Source organism: Taudactylus pleione, unplaced genomic scaffold, assembly GCF_031769625.1.
Source record: "Taudactylus pleione unplaced genomic scaffold, aTauple2 ptg000016l, whole genome shotgun sequence".
NCBI classification, from domain to species: domain Eukaryota; kingdom Metazoa; phylum Chordata; class Amphibia; order Anura; family Myobatrachidae; genus Taudactylus; species Taudactylus pleione.
In genome coordinates, this window is record NW_028284418.1 from 14,483,507 (window position 1) to 14,502,637 (window position 19,131).

The 19,131-nt window shown below is 43.3% G+C and overlaps 1 protein-coding gene across 1 annotated transcript; it reads left to right on the forward strand.

The window, feature by feature from the left end:
• Window positions 1–424: 424 nt before the first annotated feature.
• RAC3 (Rac family small GTPase 3) lies at window positions 425–17,629 on the forward strand. The gene is made up of 6 exons (XM_088474909.1): window positions 425–539; window positions 2,872–2,943; window positions 5,695–5,812; window positions 9,488–9,550; window positions 12,282–12,441; window positions 15,501–17,629. Exons 1-6 carry the CDS (start codon window positions 505–507, stop codon window positions 15,629–15,631), a joined length of 579 nt encoding a protein of 192 aa, XP_088331035.1. The 5' UTR covers window positions 425–504; the 3' UTR covers window positions 15,632–17,629.
• Window positions 17,630–19,131: the final 1,502 nt, after the last annotated feature.

The following is a 19,131-nucleotide window of genomic DNA, read 5'->3' on the forward strand; positions in this document are numbered from 1 at the left end:
GCCACAGAATATTTCTGCACTATATAAATAACTGGTAATAAATAAATAAATAAATAAATAAATAGAAAAATATATATATTAGTAATTATGCAAAAATTAAGGGGAAAAAGCCCAGGACATCGACCGGACCATTAGGCTTTGGGAGGTATCTAAATAAATGTAAATAGTTATAAGAGTCTATCCTTACTTATCTCAATTTGACAACATCAAGTCAAAAATATTGGAAGATAAGCCGTTCTCACGCACAGTCGTCCCGGAAAAACAGGGACTTGGGGCGTCTAAGGCATGTTACGCTATTGTATTTCTCTGTTGATTCTCGGTCATTTCCGTCTCCGTTCGGATTCCTATGGCTCATACGTCGTATATTTCCGTCACCAATCGGCTATTTCCGTCTCCCTTCGGCTGTGTCAGCACCCGTCGCTTCAGATCTCCAAGGCTCCTTTGCTCCCGGTTATCTTCAGTCTCCAGCCGCCAGCTGCCTACCGGCCCGGTCTTACCTGTGAAATGCAGGCCATTAAATGCGTGGTAGTGGGAGATGGGTGAGTGCTTGTTATTGCACGGTGTGCTGTGACCCGTCGGGTGTATGTGATGATGCAGAGGCGGAGCCCGGGTCTCCTTATCCTGTATCATCCTCACTGCAACCTCTTATTGCATGAAATATATCCCATCACATTTTGTATGTGCACTGAACATGCTATTTTTCCTCATACATGTATTACACTCTATTCTCCTACCGCAGGTGTATCATTACATCATCTCTACATATTGCACATGTACATCACACTCTACAGACTCCCATTACATCAATACATGGATTCCAAATAAACCCATCAGCTTAGGTGTTTTCTACAAAGACGTTGCTATACATGCACATACTACATACACTTGTACTTAGAGCACAGTAGACATATGTACATTGAAGTGTTCTCTGTATACAGTATATATCTTGTAAGTGAACTCATTTATTAAAACAGACCTATATATTATTAACGCTTACATGTATTTTGGCCCAGCCTGTTGTGCAGTTTATATGATCTTCAATTGGTACCTATGAGAAGACTAGGAAATTATACATATATACCAGTTATACAGCAGTTATTATTTATTTATTTATTACCAGTTATTTATATAGCGCACACATATTCCGCAGCGCTTTACAGAGAATATTTGGCCATTCACATCAGTCCCTGCCCTAGTGGCGCTTACAATCTATATTCCCTACCACATGTACATACACATAGACACTAGGGGTAAGTTTTGTGGGGAACCAATTAACCTACCAGTATATTTTTGGAGTGTGGGAGGAAACTGGAGTACCCGGAGGAAACCCACGCAAGCACAGGGAGAATATACAAACTCCACACAGGGCCATGGTGGGAATCAGTTATGATGTGATCTAATAATATTTGGTGTATTCCCCATATATATCATAAATGTACTGTGTGTTTAACAAGTGTGATATAAAAGCATACTTTGTCAGTCATGTATGGAGTGCAGAAAGACAGAGGTGGTGCACGTATTTCCTGGGCATTTGTATACATAGGTACATGCGCCCACTCTGATGTTTTTTTTGTGATACAAATGTGTAAAATTGAGAAACTTCACTTAAGTGTATTATTTTCCCCTTATTCGTGGACCACACCCATAATTAATTACGTAATAATATGATAGATAGATAGATAGAGATATATATATATATTAGTTATTCTAGTGCATCATATTTATGCATTTTAGTCTACTATAATGAAATTTATATTGTGCTTTCCTGTATAGAATGTGCTTTGAAGATGTCCCATTGAGTGAAAGGAAATGGGTGTTGTGTGGAATAACCAGCTCTTGTAGTTCATTATATTAAATGATCCCACTAAACAAAATGTAATTTTATCCACTTGGGGGTAGAAGCAGTATCACTGTGTCAGAACACACCTCGTTATTTATGGCTCAACCCATCAGTGCCTCCTGGCAGTAGCTGTCATCTTTACATGCTCACCAATGCCCGCGTCATAATAATGGCATACATTGTACTGTAGTTCTTTATATTCCCATTAGCAATTGTTTTGAATATTCTAAATACATAAAAAGGTCAGAATCGATGCTATTACGCTATAGTATATATGCATTGGACATGCACGTTACATACTTTGCAGATGCCAATCCCATTCGGCTGATGATTAGAATATCCAAACACCTTTATTATTTATGGACCCAGTAAATCAGAGACTATGCAGTCATTACACATTTGTGCACTGTGCCTTTTGCTCACGTCTGTTATCATACCATGGGGCTAATGCAGAGTTGCGTGCAAGTTGTGCAGACGCATTTTGCATATGTTGGTACTGCCCATGCTCCGTAGCTGAGTGCACAGATCTGTGAGCGATTCATAGGTGTACACAACTAAGTGCCATCTCCACTTGAGGATGTATGGGCAGAATTGGGTAGCAACGGGGCATTCACCCACAGGCTGGGCTTTGGGAGGGGTGCGTAGTGTACGCAGAGATCCACCTAATTTCACACCCATCTCTTACACAGGGGACAGGGCTGGTGTTAGTGTGCTATGATAATGATGATGGCTATGAGATGGATAGGGGCTGGGCGATCACAGATGTGTGCAGCTCAGCATACAGGCATGTTTCTCTGTGATAACCGTGGAGCTGTACTTACTGGCGGCAACTCTGAATCAGCTCCCATGTAGATGATATGCTGTGCTCATATAATATTCTAGCACATACTATTTATAGGCCACATGTTATTTCCTGGAATCTGCCATGATCGCCAGGCAGAATGTGCCCATATCCTTTATATGTACTTAAATGTGATACTGGCTTCTTTATTATGTAGATTTCAATGCCTGCCTATTGTATCTCTTTTCAGGGCTGTCGGAAAAACCTGTCTTCTAATTAGTTATACGACCAATGCTTTCCCTGGTGAATATATCCCAACTGTGTGAGTACTAAGGCATTGTGTGCAAGACTATGGTTGGTGGGTTTGGGAATTGGGCACGTAAACAAGACATATAGGGGTCTATTAACTAAGCAGTGTTAGGAGACAGAATGAAAAGTGATAAGGTGCCAGCCAATCAGCTCCCAACTGTCATCTCACAGGCTGTGTTTGAAAAATGACAGTTGGGAGCTGATTGGCTGGTACCCTATCACTGACTTATCACTTTTCACTCTATAGTGAGCCAAGTACGGGCTAATGGGAACAGTGCCCCTGATTGTGTATGTAGTAGGATTGGGGAGGTTGTGCAAGTTACGTGCAGTCACTCACCTGGCAGGTCTACTAGTATTTCATCAGTGCAGGTTGACATTGTCTAGTGATTGCCAGAGCTTTATCTCTAAACAGCCACATCATTTGAAATAGGGGACTCTCCCCTGACCTGCATATAGACAGATTAATACTAGCTAGAAGTTGATTGGTTCTCCAATACTCCAATCTTTTGGAGGACATGATACAATATTCTCTATCAAAGAGGAGATGTAACTTCTTAGGCTTCACATCATTTGTATCACATCCAATTACCCTAGGATGGGGGTAGGGCACTTGTAATGCTTACTCCACTGTATCATCACTTATTAAAATGACACTGTTTCATGACTTATTAGAATGAGTGCAGTATTTTGCCTGAAAGGGGTGCAACTAAATTATATAATAATGTTGCCAGCACGATGACGTCACCAAGTCTCGTTCCTTTTTTTTTTTTACCAGGGGCAGACATTTAGACACTGTAGATTCATAATCAGTGGGTTTATAGATACTGTGTACATTATTTCATATGAGGGCTCTTTCAAAAGTTTGACTTGTTTGGGTACGGTATCCTGGCGCTCAGGATGCCGACAGTCAGAATACCAACTTCAGCACCCCAACAGAATTTGTAACCCACAGCCCAACCCTAATCCTCTCCCACAGCCTAACCTTAATCCTCCCCCTAACCCTCCTCTCCACAGCCCAACCCTAATCCTCCCCCCTAACCCTCCTCTCCCACAGCCTAACCCTAATCCTCCCCTCCCCCTAACCTTCCTCTCCCACAGCCTAACCCTCCCCTCCCCCTAACCTTCCTCTCCCACAGCCTAACCCTCCCCTCCCCCTAACTCTCCTCTCCCACAGCCTAACCCTAATCCTCTCCAACAGCCCAACCCTAATCCTCCCCTCCCCCTAACTCTCCTCTCCCACAGCCTGACCCTAATCCTCTCCCTCAGCCTAACCCTAATCCTCCCCTCCCCCTAACGGTCCTCTCCCACAGCCTAACCTTAACCCTCCTCTCCCACAGCCTAACCCTAATCCTCCCCTCCCCCTAAAACTTGTCTCACACAGCCTAACCCTAATCCTCCCCCTAACCCTCCTCTCCCACAGCCTAACCCTCCCCCTAACCCTCCTCTCCCACAGCCTAACCTTAATCCTCCCCCTAACCTTCCTCTCCCACAGCCCAACAGTAATCGTCCCCCTAACCCTCCCCTCCCACAGCCTAACCCTACCCCCTAGCCCTCCTCTCCCACAGCCTAACCCTCCTCTCCCACGGACTAACCCTAATCCTCCCCCTAACCCTCCTCTCTCACAGCCTAACCGTCCCCTCCCCCTAACTCTCCTCTCCCACAGCCTAACCCTCCCCTCCCCCTAACCTTCCTCTCCCACAGCCTAACCCTAATCCTCCCCCTATTCCTCCTCTCCCACAGCCTAACCTTAATCCTCCCCCTAACCCTCCTCTCCCACAGCCTAACCCTCTCCTCCCCCTAACTCTCCTCTCCCACAGCCTAACCCTCCTCTCCCACAGCCTAACCTTAACCCTCCACCTAACCCTCCTCTCTGACAGCCTAACCCTAATCCTCCCCCTAATCCTCCTCTCCCACAGCCTAACCCTCCCCTCCCCCTAACCCTCCTCTCCTACAGCCTAACCCTCCCCTCCCCCTAACTTTTCTCTCCCACAGCCTAACCCTATTCCTCCCCCTAATCCTCCTCTCCCACAGCCTAACCTTAATCCTCCCCCTAACCCTCCTCTCCCACAGCCTAACCCTCCGCTCCCCCTAACTCTCCTCTCCCTCCCCCTAACTCTCCTCTCCCACAGCCTAACCTTAACCCTCCCCCTAACCCTCCTCTCCGACAGCCTAACCCTAATCCTCCCCCTAATCCTCCTCTCCCACAGCCTAACCCTCCCCTCCCCCTAACTTTCCTCTCCCACAGCCTAACCCTAATCCTCCCCTCCCCCTAACCTTCCTCTCCCACAGCCTAACCTTAACCCTCCCCCTAACCCTCCTCTCCGACAGCCTAACCCTCCTCCTCCCCCTAATCCTTCTCTCCCACAGCCTAACCTTAATCCTCCCCCTAACCCTCTTCTCCCACAGCCCAACCCTCCTCTCCCACAGCCTAACCATCCCCTCCCACAGCATAACCTTAACCCTCCCCCTACTGCCTAACCCTAATACTTATCATCAGGATGTCAGCAGTCGGGATTCCGGCGCCGGGATTCTGACCACCGGCATCCTAACCATCGGGATGCCGACTACATCCCATTCAGGTTCTGAATACATGAATATTATAATAAGACATTTCTGGGTTATAAATAAAGGTGTTCTTTCAAATAAGGAAACTTAATTAATTGCAGCTCTCCAAATTATGTCAGGACATGTAGTGTAATAACAGCTGGAGGTTTAGCCTTGTTTAGGGTCACTCATGTTTTTCTTCTTCTGTCTATCTATACAGTTTTGATAACTACTCCGCCAATGTGATGGTGGATGGAAAACCAGTCAATCTGGGTCTCTGGGACACTGCAGGTCAAGAAGATTATGACAGACTAAGACCCCTTTCCTACCCTCAGACGGTACGTGCGCCCTTGTGTCAGGCACTGACCACTTCACATTCATGAAAGTCTAACAGTTATATTAATGTAATCTGTCCATTTTATCCCTGTCCATATTATAAATAGAACCTAATCCAATCTGCAGTAGTTAACATTCCTTAAACTTGATGTTTTATGGAGTTTATTCCTACAACATTTCTGGCCAGCACCAAATTAGTAACACAATGGTTTAGGGCAGAGGTTCTCAAACGCAGTCCTCAGGACCTCACACAGGTCACATTTTCCATGTCACCCAGCAGGTGCACAGGTGTATTCATTACTCACCGACACATTGTAAAATACCCACAGGTGAACCTAATTATTTCACTTGTGATTCTGTGAGGAGACATGGAAAACATGACTTGTTTGGGGTCCTAAGGACAGAGTTTGAGAACCACTGGTCTAGGGTATGAACCATAGCACGCTGCTCACTTTCCTGTGTTTAGGGAAAATTACAAGTTCTCATATCCGAATAAGCAACAAAGAGACACCTCCAAGAGACAGTCTGAGGGCGATTCATTTGTTTGAGAAAATTAAAGTGGTCTAGAAGCTAATTCAATTGTTTGCGTGACCAGCCCCGAGCTCGTAGCAACTGGCGCATTTGCGTGCCCTTATGTGCGGGATTAGCCTCGTTAAGCAGCTTCTCTTACGTTAAGAGTTGGGTTTGCTACAGTTAACGCATGCCTTGCACTAGCGACCAGCCCCAAAGCTGTACTTTACACAGACTTCTGTTTGCACATCAGGAGGCTGCGAGCAGATAACCACGATAAGTGTAGGCTCCGGGCTGGTGGCCCAAAACAATTGAATAGTTCCCGGCTAATTCTCTCAAACATTTGAATTGCCCCATCTGGGAGCAAGGATTTTGGTGTATGCCTGGGAAGTACACTCATTGGAAAAGTCTGCAGCTCTAAAACCTAAATATTTATTGTATATTATAATCCTTTAATACATTATTCTATAAATATGAAGGTACTGGATTTATTAAATGTTTTCCTGGGTATTGCACAGTAAATTCTTAGCCACTGGTGTCAGTTACATGTACACCAGTGGCTAAGAATACATGTCAGTTACATATTGCACACACATTCCACAGCTCTTTACAGAGACTATTTCACTCATATACATCAGTCCCTGCTCCAGTGGAACTTACAATCTATGTTTCCTATAACACATACAAAGTAGGGTCATTTTTTTTATCAGAAGCCAGTTAACTACCAAGTATGTTTTTGGAATGTGGGAAGAAACCAGAGCACAAGGAAACATGCAAACACAGTGAGAACATACAAGCTCCACACAGATAGTGCCTTGGCCAGGAATTGAACTAAAGTAATGTAAATGGGTGTTATATAATTTCCAGTGTCACCAAACCCACTACTTGTGTTACTGGCGTTTGCTGTTGCTGTGGTTGCATTTCATCTGGTTTTCCGAATGCATCTTTTTATCCACTTTTCTAGTATATATTGTTAAAAACATTACAGCAGTACCAGTGGTCCCCTGGCATAACTGCTGTATGAGGGCTTGATTCAGAGATGTATGCATACCTAATGGTTTACGTACATCTCTTTGTTTAGATCTGCACAGAAGCCACACTGCACATGTGCAGATTCGGGGCTGCAATGTCACTCGTGGTAATTGACATGCTGCTGGTGTTTGGGGGCGGCTAGAGGCAATGTCCCAGAAAATACATGTTGGGCCCATTTTCTTGGTGTGCTGAAGTCAGTGACTGCATCCTTGGACACAGCTTCACTGGCTTCAGCAGCATGAACCTCTTGGTCATCCTGAGTAACCTGAGGGACCTCCAGATGACCGATTGTCATGCAGACGATCCGATGCTGCAGCAGCGGATCAGAGAGGGCGTCTATTTACACAAGACTCCTCATGCAGCATTAGCATATTATCAAAGACGCAGCAGCTGTGTGATATACGTACATCTCTGAATCAGACCCATATTAGGAAAGGGGCCCCTGACCCATAGAGCTTACCATGCAGTTAGATATATACAGTACTGTGCAAACGTTTTAGGTCAGGTGTGGGAAAAAAAAGTAAGAATGCTTTCAAAAATAGAAATGTTAATAGTTTATTTATATCAATTAACAAAATGCAAAGTGAATGAACAGAAATCTAAATCAAATCAATATTTGGTGTGACCACCCTTGGCCTTCAAAACAGCATCAATTCTAGGTACACTTGCACACAGTTTTTGAAGGAATTCGGCAGGGGGGTTGTTTCAAACACCTTGGGGAACTAACCACAGATCTTCTGTGTATGTAGGCTTGCTCAAATCCTTCTGTCTTTTCATGTACTCCCAGACAGACTCGATGATGTTGAGATCACGGCTCTGTGGGGGCCATCTCATAATTTCCAGGACTCCTTGTTCTTCTTTACGCTGAAGATAGTTCTTAATGATATTGGCTGTATGTTTGGGGTTATTGTCCTACTGCAGAATAAATTTGGAGCCAATCAGACGCCTCCCTGATGGTATTGCATGATGGATAAGTACCTGGCTGTATTTCTCAGCATTGAAGACACCACTAATCCTGACCAAATCCCCAACTCCATTTGCTGAAATGCAGTCCCAAACTTGCAAGGAACCTCCACCATGCTTCACTGTCGCCACCATGCTTCACTCATTATTGTACCACTCCAGCCCTTCGGCTCAGAAATGGCAGAAACCAGTGGGACCCAGGTACATACATCTACTGTTTGGAGAAGTCTGGCCAGAAGTGGTCTTCGTGGAAGAATTGCGGCTAAAAAGCCATACCTTGTACGTGGAAACAAGGCCAAGCGACTCAACTATGCACAAAAATGGGGTGCAGAAAAATGGCAGCAGGTGCTCTGAACTGATGACTGATGAGTCAAAATTTAAAATATTTGGCTGTAACAGAAGGCAATTTGTTCGCTGAAGGGCTGGTGAGCAGTACAATAATGAGTGTCAGCAAATGGAGTTGGGGATTTGGTCAGGATTAATGGTGTCCTCAATGCTGAGAAATACAGGCAGATACTTATCCATAATGCAATACCATCAGGGAAGCATCTGATTTGCTCCAAATTTATTCTGCAGCAGGACAATGACCCCAAGAAGAACAAGGAGACCTGGATGTGATGATATGGCCCCCACAGAGCCCTGATCTTAACATCAACGAGTCTGTCTGGGATTACATGAAAAGACAGAAGGATTTGAGCAAGCCTACATACACAGGAGATCTGTGGTTAGTTCTCCAAGATGTTTGGAACAACCTCCCTGCCGAGTTCCTTCAAAAGCTGTGTGCAAGTGTACCTAGAAGAATTGATGCTGTTGTGAAGGAAAAGGGTGGTCACACCAAATATTGATTTGATTTAGATTCTCTTCTGTTCATTCACTTTGCATTTTGTTAATTGATAAAAATAAACTATTAACACTTCTATTTTTGAAACCATTCTTACTTTGCAGCATTTTTTCCACACCTGCCTAAAATTTTTTAAGAAGGGCTAAATATAGAAACATGCTGATCACAATTAGTGTAACAAGATATAATAAGTTGTATTCTATTTGAGCTGTTGGTCTGCGTTTTAACTGTTATGATACAGATTATGTAAGTGCGGCAAGTAAAAGACATTGGTAAGAATCTGAATATTTAGGAATAACTTGCATACATTCTCACCCTTTGTCTTCTCCAGGATGTTTTCCTGATTTGCTTCTCTCTTGTAAGTCCAGCTTCATTTGAGAACGTCAGAGCAAAGGTAACAAACCTTAGGTATATGGTACATAAGTGCAGGTCCGTATTTACCTCCCTATAGTAGTTATATGCCAACAACACATACACTGTAGAACTAATCTTAATGCTTATCTCTCGGGCTTTACATATTTGTACAGTGACATCATTTTTACCATCTTCTGCTTAAAGCTAAACGTCCTCCCACATAAGTTTTTCTAACGTGGCGATTCCTCTAGCCTAGGCTCATGGAATCATTTCCCTAGGCTCCTCTTGCCTACAGCACAGAACAGGCAAATCTATCCCATTAGCCACTTTACGCACACTCTCAACCGCCACTTTAATCAGGTTGACCTTTCAGAAGTATCAAAATTATTACTAAAGGCTCATACTAACTTAACGATATGCTCCATGAGCGATATCGTTAAGTGTTATCTCTTGAACTGCCGGGCTCAATGTCGGGATCGACTTTTAGCATACATACTGAACGATATTGTTCAGTGACGCCAACCCGCCACATCCCCGAACATGCAGTATCTGATGATATCGTCAGATTGTCCTACAAGTTCAGGTGATGGAAGACATTGTTAATGATCCCCTGGAGCACGCAATGTTAATGATATCGTGCATACACACTGGACGAGATTGAACACTATGAACGATATCGTCCACTTTATCATCTAGTCTGTATGAGCCTTAAGGCAGCGCTATAGATAGATTATTGTGGTAGAGCACATAGAAATTTGCCTGTGATTAATCACTTTAATAGAAAAGTACAATAGAAAGATGGTGATTATCTTTTATAAAGAAAGCTGCTCATATGGGTTGAGTATATTTTGTTGACATTCCTAATGCCTACATGGTCATAAAGTCAACATGTTTGTAATGTCGACATAATCATGTCGACACTTGTGAAATGTTGACATGACTAGAATTTTAACAAAACGTCCCTGGAGGTCCAGCAGTGACTTACCTTGTTCGGCTGATTCCATGGTGAGTAACGCTAGCCCCTAACCTCTCCTCCTGCAGCCTAACCCTCCATTCCCGCAACCTTACCCTAACTGTCGGCATTATGAGAATGTCGGCATTTTACATGTTGACTTTTCAGATTTCCATATTGTGAACACTTCAACATTCTACAGATGTCGACATGTTTCATAACAACCTTTTAACAATTTCGACATCATAACTGTTGACAATGTGGTGTCGACATTGTGACTGCATCCTGCTTCCTGCTTATATATATTGCAATATGGCTACTCAGCATGTCTGCCAAATAACCATATCGGCGTACAACACCGCCATATACAATGTTGCAAACATTGGATAATGATGCCATAACCTTTGCATATCTCTTACCATGTCTAGTATGGCAGTAGTTTCTTTTATCTAAAGTCTAAACTAGACCAGTGCTGTCTGCAGTTTTCCCATTACAAAGGAATGCACTTCTGCTATAGCCATGTGTCCATGATCTGGATACTATTCAGAATCATTTATAAACTAGCTTAGTCTATTTAGAATTCTGGAATGATGGGGCCAAAAAAAAGGCTTTGGCTGCAGATGGGCAGATTAGACTAGTCCTGATTTACAGATTTTAAATGTGAAAAATGTGGCTTTGGCTTACACAAAAATATGTGACCATACACTTATGTTTCTGTGGATGTATATATAGCTGCACAGCTCTCTAGATATGTGTAAATCTACCATTTGGATATGTCCAGAGCAAAATGTGTCTCATCAGCTCAAAAACGTTGATGCCAATGGGATGCACATATGTACTTCTCATAAAAGGTCACAAGCATATGTACATATCTCTAAGGAACATGGTTGAGATATTTCCCCATTTTCTATATATATATATATATATATATATATATATATATATATATATATATATATATATATATATATATATATATATATATATATAATTATAATATAAAACCACCAGATGAGAGGCACTCCAGGGTCATTCAATCACGGAAATATGGACACCAACTCCCCGTAAAGATTAGCATTCTTTAGGCATCCTGTACATTTTGATGTTTCTGGTTATTATGTGTTCTTGATGATATCACACACATTCAGTGTCGTTTGCTTGTCACATAAAATTTTGTACTCTAGCACTGATGTGGCCTTTGCTGCACATATACCTGTGTTATTCTTTATCATGTTAGTGTTATGCATTATTCTGTCCATTAAGGTGTATGAGCGTCTATACGGGGATTATTTTTATCTTGTTTGTTTAGACTATTGGTGTCATGGTAACCGGGGCAGTCCTACTGGATGTCAGAGTGCGGGATCTTGCCGGGCTGCTGCACTGAGTGTACGTGACTTTGTCACGTCTTGTGCGAGCGCCGCAGGTGAGGGACGTCATCTCTAGACGCCAGACAGGACGCCAGGATATACGAGGGTTCACGGGTATTTAAGGTGTGTATGTTTTATATGTTTCACATTTTTGAGAAAGGTTGAATAAACCGAAACGTTGAATCGCTGTGGAGGTGGTGTCCATATTTCCTTGATTGAATGACCCTGGAGTGCCTCTGATCTGGTGGAATACGTTTGGGCTTGGAACTTGGTCCTCTGATGGCACCCGGGCAAGTTAATATGTACATTGGAGTGCCGGCATGTCGGGTTTTTTTTTCAATATATATAATATTCTGTACCACACAGCTAGCAAATGATTACTCATCCAATGTTCTGTCCCAGCAGGGAATATTCTGTAAAGTTTCAGTGAAATTCATGCCTTTTATTTTTAGTGGTACCCAGAAGTAAGGCATCACTGTCCTAACACCCCCATCATTTTGGTGGGCACTAAGCTGGATCTGCGGGATGACAAGGACACCATTGAACGGCTGAGGGATAAGAGACTATCACCTATCACGTATCCCCAGGGTCTGGCCATGGCTCGAGAAATTGGTAAATTCAATGACAGATTCTGAACTGCTTCACAAATTATTAGCTATTAACTAGAATGTTACAAATTAGTTATTTCTAGATCAAGTACATGTAAACTCTCCCCTGCAACCTTTGTACTAGAGAACAGAATGGCATAATACAGGACTTACTTTAGTAACTATAGGATGACACGAGAACATTGACCCCTTCTGTGCATCACTGTATTTGTAGATTGCAGAAAATCTTGGACTGCACACCCTAATTTTAAACATAATAAGAGGTGCTACCGTGCTGAGACTTATAGTACAATGCAGGGGACAAAGAACACAGTGCACACTAAGCACTAAGAGCAATGATAGTCAAAATAATCCTGATGTAACACTTGAAGGCTGATGCCGCGTATCCACTCATAAACGATTCGCTCCATGAGCGATATCGTTTAGTGTGTCCCTGTGCTCCATGAACGATATCGTTTAGTGTGTCCCTGTGCTCCATGAGCGATATTGTTTAGTGTGTCCCTGTGCTCCATGAACGATATCGTTTAGTGTGTCCCTGTGCTCCATGAGCGATATCGTTTAGTGTGTCCCTGTGCTCCATGAGCGATATCGTTTAGTGTGTCCCTGTGCTCCATGAGCGATATCGTTTAGTGTGTCCCTGTGCTCCATGAGCGATATCGTTTAGTGTGTCCCTGTGCTCCATGAGCGATATCGTTTAGTGTGTCCCTGTGCTCCATGAACGATATCGTTCAGTGCTGGCACCCTCCCTCATCCCCGAACCTGCACAACCTGTCAGGTTTGGACAGCAGGTTCAGGCGATGAGCAGCGTCGTCACCGACCAGCGCGCATTGCTGGTCGTTGATGGCATATCCACTGGACGATATATTGAACGATATTGTTATTGTTCAATCATTCATTATATCATCTAGTGGATACGTGGCTTGAGACTCCTTCTGCTTGGTATTTGCACCCCTCCCATCTGCCCTTAGGTGCTTTTAATCATCTGCACTGTCTACTTATTAGAATGGTCACTATTATAGGTAAGTCCCGGATGAATTTACATAATGGACCTTATTCAGAGGCGGCCGTACGGTCTACGACCGCACGGCCGCCTCGATGTTTTGCCAGTGCGCATGCGCACGAGGGAGCCGGCTCCCTCGTGTGCATGCGTGAGGGAGCGCCGGTCGTAGCGGGTCTCTTTCCAAAGGGGGCGAGCTGTCGATGTTGATTGACAGCTCGCCCCGTTTGGAAGGTGGGCCGGGGGGGTGGCAGCCCAAACGGAGGCGTTCCCATGGGAATGCCTGCCGTTTGGGGGAGGCCCCACTGACATCACTAGATGTCAGTGGAGAGCTTCCGGCTCTGACAGAGCCAGAAGCTCTCCGGGGCTTACAACAAGTGAGACCCTACCCTAGGGTCTCGTCGTAAGCCCCGATGGTCGCGATGGTCTCCGACCATCGCGACCATCACCCGAGCGGTCATTAGAGCTGTGGGTGTTAACCCACAGCCTAACGACCGCAACAGAGGCGGGCGGTCAGGATGCAAGTGGCCGCCCAGTTTCTGAGCGACCGCTTGCATCCTCCGACCGCCTCTGAATGAGGCCCAATGTGTTAGCAATAGGGATGTTAGGGACCCATCTTATGGGGTTCACCTTGACGTGGTGGATGGGCAAACAATTTTGGCCAAACTTGTACTAAGAACCTCTCTTAAACGCCATTTTAATTGTAGAGTTTATCAGGATTACTTTGACTATCATTGTTCTTAGTACTTAGAATGTCTACCTGCGTTCTTTGTCCCCTGCATAAAAAATCTAGGTTAAATGATTGGATTTATTTTAAGTTCTAAATACAGTTTTCTTCATTCCCAGATTTTATAATTAAAGGACGTACTAATATTTTTTTTTTCTGTATTAGTGGTATTTTTGAAAACACATTTACCAAAATCTTTAATTTTAAGTGCAATTCACATTATTTTTCCTTTGTATCAAAGAGTTTCTGGAGTGTATTACCTTTTTTATGAATCTTCCTTGCTGCTATGTAAATCAGAGAAGTATTATGTAAAACAAATGCAGAACATATATACATTTAAAATGCTAGTCTGTCCTTTTTATTAGCAGGGACAGTTATAAGTTACTTTTGCAGGGCAAACGTGTAAAAACTGCACTCACTTTGCTTGCTTCCCTCTATAATAAACCTTGAAAAAAACAGGCCTCAATTAGACACCAGCTTAAATTAGATTTATTGCAGATCTAATCAGAATATTTCAGGCATCAGTTTGGACTGGCAAAAATTGGATTGGTTAGGAATCGCCCTTATGATTACATTTGGTAAATATTTCCTAAAAAGACATGGGCCCTCATTCAGAGCCGCTTGTAAGCGGCAGTACGCTCGTTCCGAGCGATATTTGCACATCTGCGCATGCGTACGGTTTTTAGTACGCATGCGCGAACCAGTCAGTGCGGCCGAAAATCGTTTGTTCGCTATATAGCGAGTGCCTGATAATTTGAGTGACAGAATGAGGCGTATGTGGGTGGTAACAGGGGAAGGTGCTTGAAAAGGGGGAGTGGAGATCAGAACGCAGGCGTGCTTAAAGGTCAAAGCGGGCGTTTTATGGGTGTGCATAATTAATACAGCAGCGTCATTCACCACGTCACTGGGTTATTTTATAGTCAGAACTGCTCGCAATATTGTGGTTGAAAAAACCAACCACAAGAATAGCGAGCAGTTCATACGCTGTTCGATGTACTCGATTAATCTAATAAATAGCGGACATGACGTATGATGCGAGCGGCCAGGGGGCGTTTTTATCAAATAAACGAGCGAATGTTTTGCTCGCTCGTTCAGACATGGAGGCGGCAACAGACCGCAAAGAGCGAACGGTTCATTTGAATAGCCACCCCCTTTTTATGAACGAGCGAGCGCTAATTGCGAGCGGCTCTGAATGAGGGCCATTGTGTCCTATTGGCCCATTACTGTACAAATTACTTCCTTCAAACTATAATATCTGTGCCAGAGCTGAATACATGAAAAGTACCAGTCTTGTGTCTCTAAGGAAATCGATTGGTAACTCGAAATGTTCTGTGTGCAGGTTCTGTCAAGTACCTAGAGTGTTCGGCTCTCACCCAGCGTGGTCTGAAGACTGTGTTTGATGAAGCTATCCGAGCTGTCCTCTGTCCTCCCCCTGTCAAGAGGCCTGGCAAGAAATGTACAGTTTTCTGAGCACCGATAGACTGGAAGCTGGACCAAACTCATACCATCTCTTTCCAAAGACGTGAAACCCCACCAGAGAGGAGTGTGGGGTGGACGGAGACCCGCAGATGTTTTCCGTGGTTTAGTGTTTTGTGAATGTACGGAGCATGGGGTGGGAGGGGAATGGGGAACACAGTGAAATGTGCAGAAAAGGGCAACACTGGCTACACTTCTGTCATGGAGTGATGGGTCTAGACTTGCGTGACCCCTCAATATGAGTGTGTGTTAGCTCTACAGGTATACCCAACACTGTGTGTGGCACAGCAGTAGGATTCCTATTGCAGAGATGTTATACAGACTTGTTCACCACCTGAAATGAACTTTACTGAGGAGGAGGAGGAGGAGGGTGGACTGCTCGTGTCATGGTGCATTAATAATCACTGGCCATCTAATTTTTCTCTTGCATGGGGATTATGTCTGGTTTTCTTGTTCTGTGTCCTGGTTACAAGAAATCTGTGAATTATGTAGTTAATGTTTTAAATTTGGTATTAACTTGTGAGTATATTAACACCTTGTCGAGTTATGATGCTTTAAGAACCAGCCTTAGTCAGGTTGTATGCAGCTGAAGGATCAAAACCGTATAGCAAATGTACAAGCTGTTTCTATAGAAAAAAAGCACACTTTAATAACCAGAGGTGTACTTAAATAACATTTTGATTAAAAAAAAAAAAAAAAAAAAGTTGCCTTGTGACTATTTTCATTGTCTGAGACTTCAGCCGGGTCCATGCAGCCTGATGGGAATGCTTAGTAGGAAATGAGCTATTAATGTCGTGAGGCAGCAAAAAAAAAAGCCTGGTTATATTTACATAAGAAGATTCTCCTTTGTTTGATAAAAATGCAAATATGTATAATGTTACCTTTTTATAAATTGTCTTTAATACCTATCACTACTGATTTTATGGATACAAATGCAGCTAATCAGATTATAAGGAACCTGGGGCATGAAGCAAGAGAAATGCCTCCATTTTATTTCTTGAATTATAGACCCATTGGCTGCTTTTGTTGCTGTCTTGACATCTACCTTAATGCTATGTCCACAAATATATATGATGTTAAATTTCATCCAGTTCTTGCAGATCTGTTAAGTGGGCATTTCATGTTGATATTGGTTCTCTGTTGCCTGGTTGGAGGGGATCCGGTCTAAAGATCTACAGTAAAAAGGTAGACAATGTCTAGATAGACACCAGACTTTAGACAGTCAATAAGTCAACAGGGACAGAAGGTCAACACACTAAAGGTCGACATGTAAGAAGGTCGACCTGAAAGTGGTCGATTGTGATTTTTTTTTTTTTGTGTGTATGTGTGCATTTTTTTAGGGTTAGGCATATACCCCGACTGTTAAGGTTAGATACCAGGAGGGAAGGTTAGGGTTAGGCACCAGGAGGGAGGGTTAGGGTGAAGATTAGGGTTAGAAAAAACAAAAACATGTGTCGACCATTTTTGTGTTGAGCATTTACATGACGTCCTTTTGATAATGTCGACCATTTGTGCCCGTCGACCTTCTTACCTTTTGTCCCTGTCGACCTATTGACTGTCTAATATCTGGTGTCTATCTTTTTACTGTAGATCTTTCAATCCACATCCGGTTGGAGTAGATGCTTCTTTTCTTAATAGCAGTCCTTGAAAAGCCAATAACATTGGTTCATGTTAGCTGGAGGCACCATATATTGTACACTGCTAAAATATTGTTGATGAACAGAACTCTATGTATCAGTAGTAGCAGTGCCAATTACTCCTAAAGAGTGGTATGCCTGTCAAGGAGGACTTAAACCCACTGTGCAGTTTAAGCTGTATTATATGAAGAGAACAGATACATTTTAGAAAAAACTATATACATTCCAGGCTCTGTTTAGAATTTGTCTCAGTTTAGAAAGTGTTTGATGTACTATTAAAGGACACTAACCTACAATTTAATTTATTTGTTTGTTTTGCTGAGAGTAAAGCAAAGTAAATGCGAATATACTATCTGCTTTATGTAATGTTTTTGGTTAAACATTTTTTGTTACAGTTGGTTATGCTCCTTTACTAAAGGTGCCCACACACATAACGATCTGCCCACGATCAGCCGATGTGTACGATTTGTGTACAATTTCCCTTGAAACTCTCCCCGGCAGCTCTGCACACGATCTCCACAGGATTTGGTGTCCAATGTTCAAACGATCTCTCCTGCAATCAGACTTTTTACAGTGCATCGCGTCCTAGATTGTCAGATCTGCCCTACTGCACGGCAGATCTGAAGATGCGATGTGCGACCAGCAGGGACGCGCATCGTGAGTGGGGACTCACGATTTGGCCATATTTTACACGATCTGTCGTTCCAATGTGTCGGAATCGGCCAGATCGTGTAAAATATCGCTATGTGTGTGGGCACCTTAACACTGCATAGTAGCCAATAATACACAATTCACTATATTGTAATGCAAGTTAAGATGGGTAACAGCCTGGGTGACTAGGTGACCCAGCGATATGATGTAACCATATATCTTATCTCTGTATGACATATTGTTACAAGTCTAAAGTAACTATACCGCATTGTCCCATCGATAAATTGGGTGGTTTTTAGGGTACACACGATACAATGGTTGTTTCGATCCATCGCAGACGATATAGTGTATAGTGTGCACCCAGCTTTAGACAATGAAAAACAAATATCTGATTAAACTTGAATGCAGTATTAGTAAATGAGCTTTTGTGAGTTTGCTAGGCATGCCAAAATGACCAATTTTATGGGGCATTTTTAATTGGGGACGTGAATAGCAAAAATCCCTCACCTACAAGGTTTTTCCAGCAGGTGCAGGATTTTTGCTATTCAATTTGGTGTGCGTTTGTTCCTATTTTGAGCGTCGGCAGGTTTTTTTTTTTGCACACCTCCAGAGCACCACCAATTTTTCCTAAACTCCACAATTTTAGGAAAGGTCGGGAAATGCTCTGGGACCCCTGCGGCACCCCTCCTAATGACTAATTAAGCAATTGGAAGTTTCCAATTAGCTTAGTCAGTAATACCTTCCGAAGTGCTGTCTTCTGCATCCAGTGTCAGGACCTGGTCTCCTGCAGCAGTGGTGAATATGTCAGTGTGTGTGTGTGTGTTTTATGAGCGTGTGTGTGTGTGTGTGTGTGTGTGTGACCCCCCACCCCCAGTGTGAGTATGCCCTCCAGTAATGGGCGCTGGGAGAACTACATCTCCCAGCAGCCCTGGAGCCTCCCACCAGCCCTCTCCCCAGTGAGAAGATGGAGGGGAGGCCACCGGAGACCCCCAAGCAGGTAAGTGTGAATTTTTTTTTTTTTTACACGGCACAGGGTTTTCAGCTCTGAAGCCCCGCGACCACTTTTTTTTTAAATTGATACCGTGGGTATCGGGAGCGGTAATACAAAACTGGGTGCAAGGTTTTTTCCTCGCTAAACCTCGCGCCCAATTGAATATGCCTCTATGTGGGAGACATTTCTCTAGTTCCGTATTTCCATGTACTTTT